This window comes from Castor canadensis, chromosome 7, assembly GCF_047511655.1.
Source record: "Castor canadensis chromosome 7, mCasCan1.hap1v2, whole genome shotgun sequence".
Taxonomy (NCBI): domain Eukaryota; kingdom Metazoa; phylum Chordata; class Mammalia; order Rodentia; family Castoridae; genus Castor; species Castor canadensis.
In genome coordinates, this window is record NC_133392.1 from 75,499,240 (window position 1) to 75,517,500 (window position 18,261).

Below are 18,261 nucleotides of genomic sequence, written 5' to 3' on the forward strand. Positions count from 1 at the left end.
TGGTGCTAGCCAGGACCAGTACACACCCCCAGGGCTATTTCATTCTATTGGCTGGCAGGCTGATCTGCAGTCTACACCCTTTAGATTTAATGTCAGGACGCCTGGTGTTTGTCTGAGATGTTTCACTATCCGAATTTTCTTTTTGGAGCGAGTGGGGGTACAACACAGAAGCTGTCAAAGTGTAAACATAACTTACAAGCTTAATTTTTACTTAGTCAATTCCTTAGGATACTAAACTGTTTAGATTTCAAACCCAGAAAGCAAATCATTTTGTACGTTCCTGAATCACCTGTCACTGTTGTTGAAAACAAAACTCAACTCTAAAGGCAGCATCGGATGGGCGGGTCACTGCCTTTTGTAGAAGCGCATTTCGGCAGGACTGGTCCTGGGCGACAGAAACCGAGGCCAAAGAGGGCAACCGGCGCAGTGTCTTCTCTGCATACAGCATGAACATATGCAGAGGCCCGGGGTGATGGCTCCCGGGGTAAGGAGGCGGGCCGACTACGTGATGGTTTTAGGGCGGAAAAAATCACTATCCTCCAGGCCTGCCACACCCGAGGCAAGGCAGGGAGCTGGGGAGGGGGACGCGGCATGCTCGAGCCGGGCTGGGCTGGGCAGGGCGAGCTGCGGCCGGGGCCATGCAAGAGACCTGGGGAGGAGGGCTAGTGGGACGGCACCGCGGGCGCTCACCTCCCTTGCAGGGCGTGCGGTGTTGGCTGTGCTGGGCCCGGTAGCCCTCGATGACCTCCCAGGAGCCGTCGTCGCGCCGGATGGGGAAGGAGACGCTCAGTACATGGTTGCAGGGCTTGATGATCCGCAGGATGCCGCGCACCCGGTTCCGCTTCTGCTCCTCGCTGTCCCGGGTCCTCAGGTCCTCCACCAGCTTGTCCTCCACGATGCTGGCGCCGCGGTCGAAGAAGCCCTCCACCATCTTGAAGAAGTTGGGGTCGTCCTCCCGGTCGGCTGCCGCCTCGCTGTAGTGGCGCCGGGCGGGTGGCGCGAGCCCGGACTGCGGGGCGGCGGCGGGCTGCCCGCGGGCCCAGCCCAGCAGCGCGGCCGAGTCGGTGGCTGCCGAGCCCAGGACGGCGGGCCCCGCGCGGGACAGCAGCAGTGCTTCTCCCAGGCGACGGTACATGGCGACGGGTGGAAAGAAGAGGAGTGCGAGGTGTATTCCGAGGCCTGGGACCAAGGGAGGAAGGGCTTGGCGCGGGCTGCCCTTTTAAGCTGCAGCTTCCTGCCTGCCAGGCTGTCCCCTCCCCTCGGCCGCTCGTCGCCTAACGGGGAGGACGGACTTTGCGGGCCGCGCGCCGCCCAGGGCGCCGGGCCTCCGCCTCCGCGGCCTCGCCCGGCCTCCCTGGCGGCGGCGTGTGCCGGCGGGGGGTGTCGGGGGCGCGCAGGCGCGGAAGAGCTTAGTGCGCATGCTCAGCGGCCAGCCGGCTGGTGGGGGAGGGGCGCGCGTGTCCGGCTCTGTGGGGAGGCGACTCCCCCCCGCCATCTGCGGGACTTTGAGGTGTGTGCACGGCCGGGGAGGGGGCGTGCTGGAGAGGGGGTGCGGGCCACTGGGGTACGCTGCGGCGTAGTTGCTGGGAGCAGGGAGAGGGTGAGGCCCCGCGCTCTGGCAGCTGGCCAGGTGAGCGAGTCACGGTGCCCCTCCTTTCCGCCCGCAGGCTCAGGCCGGAACCGAGTGTGCGGGTCTGGGGGGCGGAAGGGCGGAAGGCGAAACGGAGCACCGAGTTGCGTCCCAGCGCACGTTGGCAGTGTTTCCCCGCTGGGGCTAAGGAGAGTTCTGAGCCGCTCCAAGTTGAAGATCTGGGGAAGAGAAAGCTCCCGGGCGGGGGCTTCCCTGACAGACTTTATTCCCACCCACTCAGCCCCCCATTTTAAATTTGTCCCTTTCTACTACTCGGTCGGGATAAAGTAGTCATGACTTTAGGGCCTGCGCTTACTGCTCTGCTGCATTCTGTTCTTGAAAGTAAAACAGGAAAGCTAGAAATGTGATCATGCCCTCCGGAAATTCTCGGGAATGTAAGCATTCTTTAAATGGTCCAGGAAGGCGTAACTTGATGGGAAATGCTACACCTTCCATTTCTGTGCGGGGATTAGGTGCTTAGAAAAGTCTTGAAGGCGAGCTTCCAAATGCCACCTTACCAGCGCAGGTGGTCGCAGGGCACGCCGGCGGTTTTATAATGACACCTTTTGTTACTTTCTGACATTATTTGTTAGATGACTTTATCCATCTATTAGAATATGAAAGAGAAAGTTCTTAATTCATACAATGTCCTGTGGCTTAAACTACACTCATCTATCTCAATGTACTTTGAAAGCGAAATGTATCTATTTGTTTACCAATGAAACGGGTCTTACTTCATTTTCTAAGTAAATGATAGCCATTAATTATGCTTGTTGTATGTTTTTCAGCGAAATTTGTCTTGACAGGCAAAAGGTTAAGGTACTAAGTTTCCTTTTCTCTTGATAGTATCATTTTATCACTGATAGTATTATCACTTTACCATCTTACAGTGCAAAAAACCGCCTAAACGTCCTACCCCTGAAGTTTCAGCATAATATGGTTAGCTTCAGTAAACATATAGAAATTTTTTTTTCAGGTTAAATTCCTTGGTATGTTCTCAGGAAAGTGAGTTAAGAATTTAATTTTATCTCGCTTATCTCTTTCTTGATAACCTCAGCCTTCAGAAAAATAAATGTTTAACTTTGCTTTCTCTATGGCTTATTCACCTGAATTCAAGAATATGGAATTCCAGAAGAGCTGTGGGAATTATCTTTTATTGAACATGTCCTGTGTGTAGGTATCTCACAAAATGGCTCTACAAGAACCCTATAAGTAGATTTAAAAAAAAAACAAAAACTTCATTATGTTTGAAAATTATATGTTGTAAAAAATAGTCCAAATAGTACATACAGATAGGTTTTAAAAATTAAGAGTGGGATTATCCCAACTCCACCCCCTTTTCACTCCCCTAGTGTAATTCCTTACTTAACAGAAAGGGGAACTGAGGCTCAGAGACCAAATAAACTGATGTTCACCTAGCTGGTAAATAAGCTAAGATTCAAACCCATGTATCTTTGCCACCACAGGAGTACTGGGGACTCCTGTTACTGTTGGTTTGGATGTTACAGATGTTCCTCCGTTCTTGGGTACAACATCTAAGATTAGGATGATGCCCCGGGTGCAAAAAAGAATCAGGAAAAGTAGGAAGGTAATAAAGACTGATTTATTATCAAAATGGAATAACATCTTGAGGGGGGAGGTGGGAAGTTCTGGTAAGGACCAACTTTATGGGAGTTATTGGAGGTTGGACTTTTAGCCAAAAGGGTGGGGGTAATTAGGTGTTGAAAATCAGGGTCCTCCCCTGTGACCCTCCCCAAATGATCACTGCACAGAGGCCGCCTGGGTATGGGAAGGCATATGTCTGCCTATTTGATCCTTTCTGCCCTTCCTGTAATTGGAGTTTTGGGCCCAAGGCCCAGACTCCTGAGATTCCATATGCCAGGTCCGACCACTTGCCCCTAAAAGCCAAATAAAGAGGCCTGGTGAAGACAGAGAAAGGAGGTTTATTACATGGCTTGGAACGTGCTGTGTGAAGAGGCAGAGTAAGCATTTAACTCCTCCTCCCCCATCTTTGGGGTACAGACATGAGCTATAGGTTTATTTATTTATTTTTATTTTATTTATTTTTTGGGTTTTTTTTAGAGCTATAGGTTTAAATAGACAAAAGAACTTGAGGGCAGGGGACAAAAGCAGTGTAAAAGTTAAACAGTCACAGTCACAGGTGTGATTGTGACTGGTGGAGCAGTCTTGGTCAGGTCGGTGGTCTGGTGGAGCCTGCAATCTTGGTCAGGCAGGTGGTCTGGTCAGTTTTGGGAAATTGTCACTTGGAGGGAGTAATCTGGTTTCTGTTTGAGAGGATTACTCTGGTTTGGGATGTGAATTGTTCTCACTGGGAGGGTGGCAGCTCATGGTGGCTCTTGTTCCTTGTCATAAAGATGTTATCAGTTCTATTCTTTCTGGAATCCAAGGTGATTGTAAAGTGACTGTAAAGGGAATGGTTTAGTGCAAAGATAGACACAAAATGGAGGCAGGGGTGCCATGCTTCTCCTGTTTTTAGTTAATTTGTGGGCTCAAGTAAGGAGTCCATGCTTTTCAACAAAAGCAGTGTGAGTGCCTCTTACATTCCCAGTTGAACCTCTTCACCTTTCTTGGTTTAATCTTGATACGGGGAGTGGGCTCATAAAGGTAGAGGGCCATCTGGGGTTTTAGAATGGAATCTGATCTCCTTGGGGTATTTCCTAGTTCTCGTTCATCTACCTAGCTGCCTATGCCAATAATCTCAGCGCTCCTGAGGTTGAGGCAAGAGTATCAAAAATTCAAGCCTGGCTCAACCATGTATATTTCTTGAAAGTTACTATTTCAAGAAATATTTTAAATGTTTGTTACATTTAGTTTAAATTTACTGTGATGTATATATATAGTATGTTTCAACTTTACATAATCATAAAATTGCTTTGTAAAATATATTTTACAAATTAAACTTTTATTATTTGTGGCAATCCTTTTTTCTTTTTTTTTGGTGTACTGGGTTTTGGTTTTTGGGGAGTTGGTGGGGCGGGGGGGGGGGGGGCTTGAATTCAGGTCCTTCACCTTGAGCCACTCCCTATTTTTGTAAAGGGGTTTTTCAAGATAGGGTCTTGAGGAACTATTTGCCTGGGCTGGCTTCTAACCACAGTCCTCCTGATCTCTGCTTCCTGAGTGGCTAGGATTACAGGTATGAGCCATCTACGCCCAGGGCCTCACATTGCTAGGCAGGCACTCTACCACTTGAGCCACTCCATTGGTCTAAAAAGACCAGTTGGGTATTTTTTGAGATAGGGTGTCTCAAACTATTTGCTTGGACTAACCTCAAACTTCAATCCTCCTGCAAAAAGTTAGCAATACCCCCTCTGCAATACCCACTCTCAATGAACAACTCCAATGTGGTGGGGCTTGACTGTAACCCCAGCTATTTGGGAAGCCTGGGTATGAGGATTGTAGTCTGAGGCTGCTCATGGAAAAACTAGAGACTCTATTTGAAAAATACTAAAGCAAATAAATAAATAAATAAATGAAAGGGTTATTGGTGTGGCTCAAGTGGTAGAGTGCCTGCCTAGCCAGGTGTGAGGCCCTGAATTCAAATTCCAGTACTGCTTCTTCCCAAAATATATATAATTTAATTAGAAAAGTTAATACATGCTTTCTCTTTAGATTTGCCTATTCTGGACATTTCATTTAAATGGAACCATTCAATATTTGTTCCTTGGTTACTGCCACCTTTCACTTAGTATGTTTTAAAGTTTATCCATATAGTATGTATCACTACTTCACTGTGTGGCTGTACCACATTTTTTAATTTTCTTATAGTCTTCTACCACTGAACTATACCCCTAGTCCTGTATTATATTTTTTATCCATTTGTCAATAAATATTTGACTTCTATTGAGTATTATGAATAAGCCTGTTATGCACATTCTTGTATAGACCTATTTTTTCAGATTTCTTGCGTGTTTTCTTGGGAGTGGAATTGCTGGGTCCTGTTGTAACTGTGTTTACCCTTTTGAGGAACTGTCAAATTGTTTTCCACAGTGGCTGCCCCATTTTATTTTATCTTTTTTTTTTTTAAGAAAATTTTTGAGGTTTTATTATATCATAAGGCATTTGAAACATCTGAACAAATCAATATCTGGGCAGTGAGGCAGCTGCTTTCTCCTTCACTTCTTTGGGTTACTAGAGCAACTTGTCAGTAGATTAAAAAAAAAAAAAAAGAAAGGACAACCTTTTGCATTACTTTAAGTCTTTCGAAGGCATGTGCTGGTACAACACAAACTTCTCCTGTCAGATGAACTAGTCTAGGGTCCAAACGTCGTGCACAACACCTTCACGGCAGCAGCGCACTGCACCCACTCCCACCTTGGCCCTGCTCATGTGTGTATGGTATTTGGAGCGTCTGGAGGAGTGTGATAGTATCAGGAAGGGGAGGGAGGAGGAAACAGCATGAATAAATGGCCACAAGGGGGTCAGCCGAAGTTGTGCAGGGCAAGCCTGAACATGTCAGTGGTGCAAACCCAAGCATCATTGATGTTTTTAATAAGAACATCTGGTGGAATCCCATCATGGGGTCTTCATCAGCCTTGACTGGCCCACAGCCATGCTGATAATAAAGCTATCTTGTGTGGGCTGATGGTCTTGAGCAGTGATGCTATGCTGGATTTTCTGGGACGGAAGGCTTGACAACTTCTCCACAATGGCAGTTTTTCCTGGAAGTGCTGTCCTTCCCACGTAAGGCATGATGCATCAATCCGAGGGGCTGGTATGATGGTGGCAGCAGCCTGCCCCATTTTAATATCTACTAGCAGTAGTAACCTACATCTTTTATCACTGCTACGTGTCTTTTTGATTATAGCTATCCCAGTGGGTATGGAGGAGTAGTATTTGCATATCCTTGACGACTAATAATGTTAAGTTTAAATATATTTTGATGTACTTATTTTTTATATATCTTCTTTGGATCTAGAGTTTAAGGCCAGCCTATGCTACGTATAATCCAAGTGCTGGGATTACAGATCTATGCCTTCATGTCTGGCTATTTGATTCTTTTTAAGTGGAGGCTTTTTTTTTTAATTAACTTCATTTTCAGTTTGTTCCTGAAAGTGCATAGAAATACAATTATTTATTGTATGATGCTTTATATGCTTCAGCCTTACTGAACTTATTATTAGTTCTTATAGTTACTTTAGTGGATTCCTTAGGATTTTCTTTTTATAAGATCCTTTCATCCGCAAATGAAGTTCATTTTATTTCTTCCTTTTCTAATTTGATGCTTTCTTCCCCTTTCTTAATGTGTAATTTTATTTTCTGTAGACACAAATGAACAGAAATTTTAGATTTGTTTTCCAGCTATCAAAAAAGACATTTAATAATAAGTACAACTCAGCAGAAAAGGCAGACATTGCTTATAAATAATCATTCAGTAAAATTATGAAAAACTTAAAAACTGATTACTTATATTTACCCTGAAAAATAGTAATAATTGTAATAGTAATCATTGTAATAGTAATAATAACAACTATAATTTTTTTGGTGGTACTGGGATTTGAACTCAGGGCTTTACACTTGCTAGGCAGGCATTCTATCACTTGAACCACTCTGCCAGCCCTAATAACTATAATTTATTGAGCTTTACTGTATTTCAGCAATCTGATGCTTTTTATTCCATTTTCTTGCTCAATGTACCTCATTCTCCTATATCGTTACATAGTATTACATTGTATGGATGCATCATAATTACCAGTCTCTCATTGATGGACCTGCAGGTTGTTTCTAACCTCTTTCAGTTACAATAGTGCTGTAATATATAATTTATTAGAGGTGGGCATGGTGGTGCACATTATAATCCCAGTGCTTGAGAGACTGAAGCAGGAGGATCAAGAGGTCAAGGCCAGTCTGTGCTACTCAGTGAGACCTGTCTCAATAGCAAAAAAACCAAAAAATAAATTAATAATCTATTACCTAAAACAACAGTTCTCAAACTTTATGGTTTCTGTCTTCTTATGTATAAGTTATGAACTTGGACTTAGATTTTAACAAACATCAGAATTTTGTTTTCCTATATAGTTACGTAGTTCATATTTGACATTGTTACGCTATCTAGAATTTTTTAAATGATCTAATAAAACCAAATGATATAAAAAATATTTTTTTTAACAATGGTTTTTAAAACAAGCAACCAACAATCTTGACATTTTTATCAGACCCTCATATTCCTAATTTTCATAGGTTTTAGTTCACAAGTGCTAGTTACTACTTCATTAATAAGACAGATGAAAGTAGGGATAGAAGGGACCCTCTGCTAAAGAAGCAGCATATGCAAGGTAAATGAGGCCTGGTTTGAAAATACAGAATAGTATAAACTCTGATTTAAAACAGTCTAATCAGCCGGGCACCAGTGACTCATATCTGTAATCCTAGCTATTCTGGAAGTAGAGATCAGGAGGATCGAGGTTCAAAGCCAGCCTGGGCAAACAGTTCTCAAGACCCCATCTTGAAAATACCCAACAAAAACAGGGCTGGTGGAATGCTCAAGTGGTAAAGCACCAGCCTAGCAAGCATGAGGGTCCCCTTCCCCCGCCGCCCAAAGAAAAGACAGTCTAATCTCTGGGGCTGAAGATCAAGTAAATTGAAAATGAATATCCTGTAGTTGTAATTTATTTTAAGTATTGGTAATTTTGGTACATTGTACGTTGTTTTTCAAGCTTTTGTGCCAGAACGTTCATTAAAGTTTTTCCTAACATTTGCTTTTCTGTTTCTAATTGATTTCCTAAAAAGTTTGTGATTTTTAATTTTTTCCTCCTTTTGTCAGCATGCTTTTGTAATAAGCAAGAAACAATAAAAGGAGCTATGTTTAAAGAAATGGATCTGAAGTCTTCAAGGTTTGTAGTCTTTTTGCTCAAAAAAATTCCTTTCTTCCTAATAATGCCAATGTTAGTTATATCTGTGTGGCTGGTTTGTTTAAGTTTTTATTTTGCTGCATTGCTGAATAGTGTTCAACAAAGGTTTTATTAACTCTTCCTGAGTAAGGATTCTTTCCATGTTGTGAGTAGACATTAAAATTAATGGAACCATCTATTCCTTTAAGTATAGGATTCAAGAAACAAGGGCGGTCTCTCATAAATTTATCTGTGCCAAGGTTGAATTCTAATCTGATTTATGGGTTATTCACTATGTTCGGTCTTTTTTATTGTTTTAAAATTTTGAGGTTAAATTTTTTGTTAGTTATTTACGTTAGCCAGGGTCTTGCTCTGTAGCCTAGACTAGCTGTGAACTTGCTGTCTTCCTGCCTCAGTCTCCCTGTTCTGGGACTCTAGGCATGTACCATCATGTCTGGCTCAAGTCCACTAATCATGTATGTGGATGATTCTCTATAAAAGCAAATCTTTTGCCTCATATGTCCAAGACCCTGGGTTCAATCCCCAGCACTGAAAAACAACAACGACAAAAAACCCCAAACCCACAAATCTTGCTTTGCATGGTGGTGGTGCCCACCTATAATCCTAGCACTTGGCAGGCTGCGGTAGGATTGTCAGTTTGAGGCCAGCCTGAGTTACATAGGGAGACCCTGTCTCAAAAAAAAAAAAAAGGAAATCTTTATTCTGTTTCTAGTATTTGTCTTTAAAAATTTTAGATCACTTGTGATTTCAATATAGGGTTGTTGTTTAGATAGTAAGGAAGGAAGTACAAAGTTCCTCTGAAGAATAGGCAGACTCTGCCATCAAGGAAGAAGGATGGAAGGAGTGGCAGTGTTTGCTATATCTGCCACAAAAGCTGTTATCTTGTTATGATACTACAGTTCCTAGAATTCAAATGAGATTTAATGGGGGTACTTCTTAAATGAGTCATTGGGAATTATGATTATTGATATTTTCTACGTTGAGAAATCTGTAAATTCTAGTTGTCTTTGAGAGCTTTTATAATGATGGCAGTTTTAGATTATGCCTCCTGTTTTTGAACATTTAACAGTTTATAAAGCAAAGGCTTCATGTTGTGGTATTTATTCTGTTGCCATGTAGGAGAACAGAGTAGAAACCCATCCTCAGCTTGTTGGAATTATAATGAAATATCAAGTGCTGAAATGATTTCAACAGATTTTCCTGTCATCAGTGTAGTACACAGGCAACTGGCTTAGAAATAACAGGGCTAATCTGGTGTCTATGTTGAAGTTAGAAGTTCTTGCCTTTTTTGTCCTAAGGGTAGAAATGACAGACTCATTAGATTCTCCAAGTTATAATAATGTATTTTCATAAGCATAGCTTGGGATAAGACTACTTTAAAGATATATAAGGTGTGTGTTCAAGGTACATAATTATTATACTCTACATTTTCTCCATTAAGTGTGGAATCTTTATCATTGCGTCCTTAGAGGGCCATTGAAAATAAATGAAGCACAAAGAGACTACACCTTGGTTCTAGAAATTATTATCTGCTGGCCATCCACAATGAAAGTTCAAGTCAGCTACTCCAAACAAAGCAAAACAAAACAAGAATGAGGTATCAGTGAACATATACATGTCAGTAGGTCACGGGGAAGGTGCTGGGTCAGAGATAGAAAAAGTAGTAGGACTCTTCAAAAATGAGAGCTGTTCGTAACAAAAGGCTCAAGTATTCATCCCTATCTTCATGTGTATTTTCTGGGTGTTGTTAATTGTTCAGCCATAAACGGAATTATTTTGAATAACTTTATTTGGTGTGTTTTTGTTAGTTTGACTGTCTTCCATAATTCTGCTTTTTCTTTTTATGGTAGACCAAAAAAAGTAAACCAGGCCACACTAGAAGAGCAGTCACAGTGGCTTTGAATTATTAATTAGAAAAAGCCTAAGTGAATCAAACTCAAAAACTGAAGCCATGAGACATTCTAGTTCCTGGCTCTTTTGGTTTTTACTTATATAAATAAAAATAAAATAAAAATAAATATGAAATATTTATTAATATATAATATAAAATAAATAAAAAATAAAAATTTATATAAATAAAACACTATATAGTGTTTTCTTAGGAACAAATTATAAGTGTATGAATGAGTTAAGTCCATGATAACTGTGCATTTTCAGCTATAGATTTTCCTCACTGATACAACTCTTGCTGTCAGAACTGAGAAGCACTATAGATAAGACAGGAAGGGAAAGTTTAAGGTGAAATTCCTAATCTATTTTTGTACATTCATTTGTAGTCTTCATCACTTTGTCATGTTTTCATAGAGTCCCTGCTATGTTCTCATTAGGGAACAGTTAAGTTTTTCTAATTTTTCTCTGTGACTATTAGTTTAAAGCAGTAGAAATTGACAAAGATGAATTAGAATTTAATAAGTCAGATAAAACTGAACATTCTTAAAAATGAAATAAAAATGATTGAAAATGTACTTCAAGGATCAAAATAAAAGACACTCTGAGATGTAATTAAGGTTCTAATAAGTACAAAACAGTGACAATGAAAGGTTTTCTTTTTTGCAGAGAAAGTGGTAGTAAAGTTTATTAGGAAAGGAATGCACTTTTAATAGACTGAAAGCAGGTCATCTCTAGAGAGAGAAGGAGAATGACTATTTTTTCTACTTTTTGAAATTGATTTTTTATCTTAAAATACTTTTATTTATCACAATTTGCTTTGAAATAATTTTTCTTTAGACATAATTTTAGATTTATAGAAGAATTGCAAATATAGCCACATAAAATTTTCATCAAGTTTTCCCTGATAATGTCTTACAGAGGCATGGTACATTCATCATAACTAAGAAATTAACGTTGGTATGATTATGGCCAATTTTTTTGTTATTAGAGCCATTTTTGGTGGTCATTTCATCCAAATTGCCCTTTATGACCACCATGCTTTTTTGTTGAATTACCAGGAGCTGTGCTATTGATATTAGTGGTAGTCACTGCTATGTGCATAGCCCTTTTAGGTCTTCATGTTTGGTGTCCTGTCATCTTACTCCTCCCTTCTCAGGCTACAGATGATTGCCTTTTCACTTGGTGCCCAGCCATGTTCAGTCTAAATGCCAGCCAGAAACCTGTGACATGACTTCTACAGAAAAATAGATTTCCAACTTTAATTTCTTTTCTAATCTATGTGAACCTATAATCTCTCTGGCCCCTTTAAAAGGTGATCCAAATGTCTATGTGTGTGTGATACTGGGGTTTGAACTCAGGGTGTCACACTTGCTAGGCAAGCGCTCTACCACTTGAACCACCCCACCTGCCAGCCCTGTTTTTGTGTTGGGTATTTTTGAGATAGGATCTTGAGGACTATTTCCCTGGACTGGCTTCGAACCATGATCCTCCTGATCTTTGCCTCCCAAGTAGCTAGGCTTACAGGTGTGAGCTACCAGTGCTTGGTTCCAAGTGTCTATTTAAAAAATTTTTTTTGGTGGAACTGGGATTCGAACTCAGGGCCTCACATTTGTGCTCTACCACTTGAGCTACTGTGCCAGCCCTAAGGGTCTATTTTTTAACCAAAAAAAGCCTACTCAGAAAGGTATGCAATTGGGTAACTGCCTCATTGTTTGCTGTGACTGGAGTGTGTATGTGTGTCTTTGAGGGAAGGGAGAGCAGGCAGGAGAAAGGAATGGTGAGGGATGAGCATTTCATCAGAGGGAGTGAGCCTCTATAGGGCCAATTTATTAGTTTTTCTGATACCTCCTGTTGTATGCTTGAATTTGCACTTTTTGAATTCGTAGATGGGGATCTTTCATAGGTTCTAAAACATTAGACCTTACAATGGTAACTCTATTGCTATTTCAAATACTGTCTTTCCGTTCTATCCTTTGTCTTTATCTTCTCTATCTTGTCTATCCTTTTTGTATTTTCCAGCTTTCTATGGTTACCTGTGAGGAGGCAAAATGTTACCTTAATCCAAGGATTGCAATCTCCTAAATCATACTATGCAAACCTTGCTTATAAAACTGTAGGAACTGGTTTACTTTTTGATGACTGTCACCCTGGGAATGTTGCCCTTTAGGGTTATTGTGTATTTTGTGCCCTTTGGGTTACAGGTTATTATGGGAATACTTTCTTATCAGACTTATCATAATTTTAGCTGGTCTTGTGCTTTGAAGCGTAGCCATCAAACAAAAATTTACACTTTTCTAATGACTAAACGAAGCTCAAAAGCAGCTCTAGTGCTAATTAACCCTAGATTATTAGTTTTCCCTTAGAGTTTTGGCTGAGTAACTCTTTATTATCTTGTTATCTCTTCTGGTGTTTTTAGTTGTTTTCATAAAAAGAAACTATTGGAGTCTAGTTCATCATTTTTGGAAAACAAATTTATGTTACTTTTATATCAAAGAATGTCTAATATATTGATCATGGCTAAATCAAAAAATTTCTACTTGAAGTTGCTTTAGGCTTATAGATTCATAGGCAGAGAATTAATATTTTTTGTTTGCTTGTTTTTTTTGTTTTTTTTTGAGGGTACTGGGGTTTGAACTCAGGGCCCCACACTTGCAAGGCAGGTGCTCTACCATTTGAGACACCTTGCCAACCCTTTTTGGGTTTTTTTGAGACAGGATCTCTCTGTATAGCCCAGGCTAGCCATGAACTTGTGATCCTCCTGTCTCTGCCTCCCCAGTGCTGGGATTACAGATGTGTGCCACCATGCCTGGTAAAAAAATCAACATCTTAACATTATTATTTAAAAGTGTATGGAACATCTTTTATTATATTCAAATAATCTCTGTATTCAGTAAAGTTTTTATGAGCTAAACTTTATTTCTGTGCAATATGTATTATATATGTACATGTTTTAATTAAGTTTTTATGGTGCTGGATATTGAGCTTAGGGCCTTAAGCATGCTAAGCTCATACATTGCCAGCCCATATTTTAATTTTAAAGAAACTTGTCTTGCACTGGGGCACTGGTGGCTAATGCCTGTAACCCTAGCTGCTTGGGAGGTGAAATCTGGAGGTTTGCAGTTTGAGACCAGCCTGGGAAAACACTTCATGAGATCCCCATCTCTAAAAATAGAGCACAAATGGACTGGAGATGTGGCTCAAGTGGTAGAGTGCATGTTTTGCAAGCCCTAAACCCTGAGTTGAAAACCTAATCCCACCAGAAAAGAGAAAAAAGAAAAATAAACCTGTCTTGGTGGTTCGTTGAATTTGCTTCTTTCTATTTCATATTTCTGTTTTAAGTAGCGGAGAAGGCCCCTATGACTTTACATAGTATCTTTCTACAACTATGTAATTGCATTATTTTAGTGTTTCAAATTGAGTTACATTAAAAAACAGAAATAGAAACTTATTTTCAGTCTCTTTTATTTTTTGAGAGACAGTCTGACCTTAAACTTGAAATCCTCCTGCCTCAGCCTCCTGAGTGCTGGGATTACAGGTGTGTACCACTATGCCTGGCTTTTTGAGTGGTTGTTTACTTAAATGTGCTTGGTGGGTTTTTTTGTTTTTTAAAATATGTGTGTGTTACTTGGGATGGTAGTGCATGCTAGGCAAGCATTCTGCCACTAAGCTATGCACCCCAGCCCTTAATTATTTTTAACTTTTTAATATTTGGATTTATCAGAATATTATGGAATTGACTTTATGTACCATACTTTATTTTCATTCATTCATGTAGGAGCCATTTATTAAGCCTTGTTATCTACTAGTGTTGGGATAGGTGGTGAACAAGACAGATACCCTTTTCTTCTTTTTTTAAAGGTACTGGGGTTTGAACTTAGGGCCTTGTGCTTGCTAGGCAGGTAATGTAGTAGTTGAGCCATAGCCCCCGCTTATTTTGTTTTGTGAGACAAGGTCTCACTATGTAGCCCAGGCTGCCCTTAAACTCACAATCCTCCTGACTCAGCCTCTCGAGTGCTAGGATTACAGGTATGCACTACCATGCCTAGCTTTTTATGTTGGATTTTTATTTTTTGTGGTCCTGGAGATTGAACCCATGGACTTGTACATGCTAGGCAAGTGTTCTATCACTGACCTGTGACCCCGGTCCTAGATACCCCTTTTCTTATGGAGCTTTGATTATTGTGGGGAGGTTGCACATTGTGAGAGGGTCAGGTAGGAAGTAGTTGGGTGCTGTGCTAGAGGAAAACAGGGACTACTTACTTTATATAGGGTGCTCAGAGAAGGCCTCCTCATGGAAGAAACATTTAAATGAAATTAAAGGTTGAGTTGGAGCAACCTACATAAAGAGCTATCCAAAAGCATTCCAAGTGAAGGAAATGGTATATGAGAAGCTGAGATAAGGAAAGACCTTGACATGTTTTAGGAATGGACAGAAACCCAGTGGGACTATGGTTGTCCAGGTGGAGAATGGCATGTTGTAATTTTGGAGAGGCAGATCTGCATCAGATCATGTAAGCAAGAGCTTTTTGTGCAGTGGAAAACCCAATTGGAGGTACAGCAGCCATAAACTTTGTGGACTACACATTTTAATGTGCAAAGATACAACTTTTCTTATTTATAACTAAAATTTTCTTAGCTTTGGATCCTCCCATTTCTATAGGGTAGAAGACAATCCTGCTAAACCATCTTGCCAATTAAGTTAAACTCAGTTCTTTTTGGTTTAACTAAGTTAATTTAAGCCCTTGGGTAAATGCTTACTTCTTTGGGTAGATACTCAGTTTTCCACATAGATCTTCCCTCCTTTTTTATTTTTGGGAAAAAATGGTAAAAAAGTATTATAATTTTTCCTGCACTGAGAAATTGATATTTCATCTTCATGTCATCCTCTATCCTTCTGGACCATTGCTCATGACTGGCTCAGATGTGAATGGTGCTATCTGCTTTGCTGCATCTTAGACTCATGTCCTTGCTACTGTCATGGCCTTTGATCAATGTATTTATGCATGCTGGGTCCTCCTGAATCCCAGGCTCTTTGGGGTCTTTTGGCTGAAAAGAATTCCTTAGTGTTTTTCTGTATTATTTTGGTATTCATGGGATTCTGACATAACTTGTCAAGGATATAATTTGGGTCTGGTGGAGTGTCTCAAGTGGTAGAGCGCCTGCCTAGCAAACATGATGAGGCTCTGAGTTCAAACCCTAGTACTGCCAAAACACCCCCCAAAAACCAAAGATAGAATATGGTTTGGGTACATCATTGTTATTGTACTGCTACTAACTAGTGAAGTGTTAGATGCAAAGTTTTGCTGAATGACTTGCAGTTTCCTGGACTATAATTTGGGAAAGGAAAATACAATTATGTTTTATATTGGCCTTTCCCTATCCTTGGAGACTTTTCTCACCCTTCCTTATAATAAGACTTATCTCCAAATGGGATAGGAAGTAAGATCTGAACTTATATCTAATCTGTTTTCTAACTCTTCTTTCTCTGTGAACTCTTCCTCTAAGTTTTTATGTTGTCTTTGTTGTGGGAGAACTGTGCTTTTCAACACATGCTCTTCTAGGTGTAGTTTACATTATAAACTCTAAGTTTTCTTCCTTTGGTTAGTGATATTTAAAGTCATGGTTTTAAAATATGAAAAGCTATCTCTCCTCTTCAGCCTTTAGATATTGCAATTAAAATTCATAGTTTTCAAGAATTATGATTTTAATGGATCAAAGACCCAAATACCAGTTAAATTTAAGAGAATAAAACTCTTAGAAGATAGCTGGGTGTGGTGGTACCACGCCTGTAATCCTAACACTATGGAGGCTGAGGCAGTAGGATCATGAGTTCCATGCCAGCCTGGGCTACATATTGAGACCCTGTCTTAAAAACATAAATAAAAAACAAGACCCCAAAAAAGTCTTAGAAGAAAATGTAGGTGTAAATCTTCATGACCTTGGATTAAGCAAGTTTCTTAATGTACTAAAAGTACAGGTGCCAAAGGAGAAAAAAGTAATTGGATCTTACCAAAACTAAAAACTTTTGTGTGTCAAAAGACACCATTTAGAAAGGAAAAAGACAACCCACTGGATGGGAAAAACCATTTGCACATTATATGTATCTGATGATAGTGTAGTATTTAGAATATATAAAGAACTCTTCTTCAGTTCAATAATAAAAGGCAGATAACCCAATTAAAGAAAGGACAAAAGATTTGAATAGCTATTTCTCCTAAGAAGGTATACACACAGTCACAAAAACACACGAAAAGATGTTTAACATCATTATTCATTAGGGAAATGCAAATAAAAATCACAATGAGATACTGTTTTATATTCACTAGAATAACTGCAATAATAATAATAAAAACTTAGAAAATAACAAATATTGGTGGAAATGAAGAGAAGTTGGAATCCTTACACATTACTGATGGGAATGTAGAAGTGGCATAGCTGCTGTAGAAAAGTTGGCAGCTTCTCAATAAAGTTAAACATAATGACCCAATAATTCCATTCCTAGGTATCTACCAGAGAGTTTGGAAGGCTTTTTTTCTTATTTTTTAAAATTTATTTTTTTGTGGTACTGAGGCTTGAACTCAGGGCCTCATGCTTGTTAGGCAGGCACTCTATGGCTTGATCCACTCTGCCAGCTAGGCAAGCTCTTTACCACTAAGCTATGTCTACAGACCTTAAGAGTGTCCTTGGCTGTGGGTAGCATTTACCTAGCATGTTCAAGGCCCTACACACACACACACACACACACACACACACACACACACACACACACACACACACGCAAAATGATAATAATAAATTAAAAGTGAAAATGCCCTGGAAATTTTTTTTTCATTTTTTAAAAATTATATTATTGTTGTATTGGGGATATGCTGTGATGTTTACAAAAGTGCTTACAATATATATCTTAACTAAAACCACCCCCTTCATCATTCTCCTTTATTCTCCCCCATCCCTAACCCCCCCGCCCTGGAAGTTTTAGTAATGATCAGTACATCCATCTTTGCATAATGGAGGCAGTGGTGATGGTATTAAGAGCAGTTTCAGTGCAGTTAAAGTCAAATTGTCCTGAGTTAAAGTGAGAATCAGACCTGTAAGAGTACAGTCAGTGTGTTAAGACAGGTTTTGAAAAGTTCGTCTTGAAAGAAAACACAAACTTGAGGTACACAATCTGAGGAGGCTCTAGGGGTCAAGAGAGTTGCTGATTTTTGAGATGGCAGACACTGGCAATGTGTGCTTATGAAATGGTCAATTAAGAGGGAGAGACTGTTGATGGAACCGAGAGGGAGGGATAATGGCAGATGTGTCATATCCTCAGGACAGAGAAGATGATACCTAGAGAGGCTCAGGAGGATTGTCTTTAAGAGTGTGGGAGCATATAGGAGGTGAAGGACCAAGTCAGAAGGGAATGGATATCTGATTTGTGGAATTTGAAATAGCAAGCAGAGAGATATCCACATACCAATGTAGTTTCTTAAACAGTAAATTGGTCCAGAATCCTCCTTCTCCTTCTCTTCCTCTGTCTTCTCATCTTGCTGTTTCTTCTCCTTCATCTCTTTCTCTTCTTTTTCACCAAATGTAGTAAACTGGTCAATTAATGTAAGGACAGAGGAGTATCCCTTGATTTTGGCCATAGGTAGCTGATTGGTCATCTTCTGTTGAACAGCTTCTGTGGAGTCTTAATGGTAAAGATAAATGCTATGTTGCTGTGGAGTGAGCATGACTGGTTGGTGATAATGTGGAGACAGTAAGTGCAGACATTCTTTTCAAAAAGCTTCACTATGAAAAAATGTGAAAGACATTTCAGCATATTTATATACTAAATGGAGAAGGTCAGTAGAAAGGCAGTAGTTGAAGATGTAAGAAAAAGGAGAT

At 40.2% G+C, this 18,261-nt stretch overlaps 2 protein-coding genes across 10 annotated transcripts in view; one reads left to right on the forward strand and one right to left on the reverse strand.

Moving 5' to 3' along the window:
* Positions 1-1,278, reverse strand: part of Glud1 (glutamate dehydrogenase 1) — a 36,982-nt gene extending 35,704 nt beyond the window's left edge. The window contains exon 1 of the mRNA XM_020161318.2: positions 691-1,278. Within this exon, the coding sequence (XP_020016907.1) occupies positions 691-1,135 (445 nt within the window). The 5' untranslated portion in view covers positions 1,136-1,278. The remainder of the gene's footprint in view (positions 1-690) is intronic.
* Positions 1,279-1,398: 120 nt separating this feature from the next.
* The window catches only part of Shld2 (shieldin complex subunit 2), an 89,291-nt gene continuing 72,428 nt past the window's right edge, over positions 1,399-18,261 (forward strand). For 5 of the 9 annotated variants that reach the window (XM_074079346.1, XM_074079347.1, XM_074079345.1 and 2 more), the window contains exons 1-2: positions 1,426-1,510; positions 8,412-8,481. The gene's annotated coding sequence lies outside the window, so the exon portion shown is untranslated. Of the gene's footprint in view, positions 1,511-1,586; positions 1,631-8,411; positions 8,482-18,261 lie in introns of those variants that run through there. The other 4 variants (XM_074079351.1, XM_074079342.1, XM_074079350.1 and 1 more) reach the window with 4 other exon arrangements.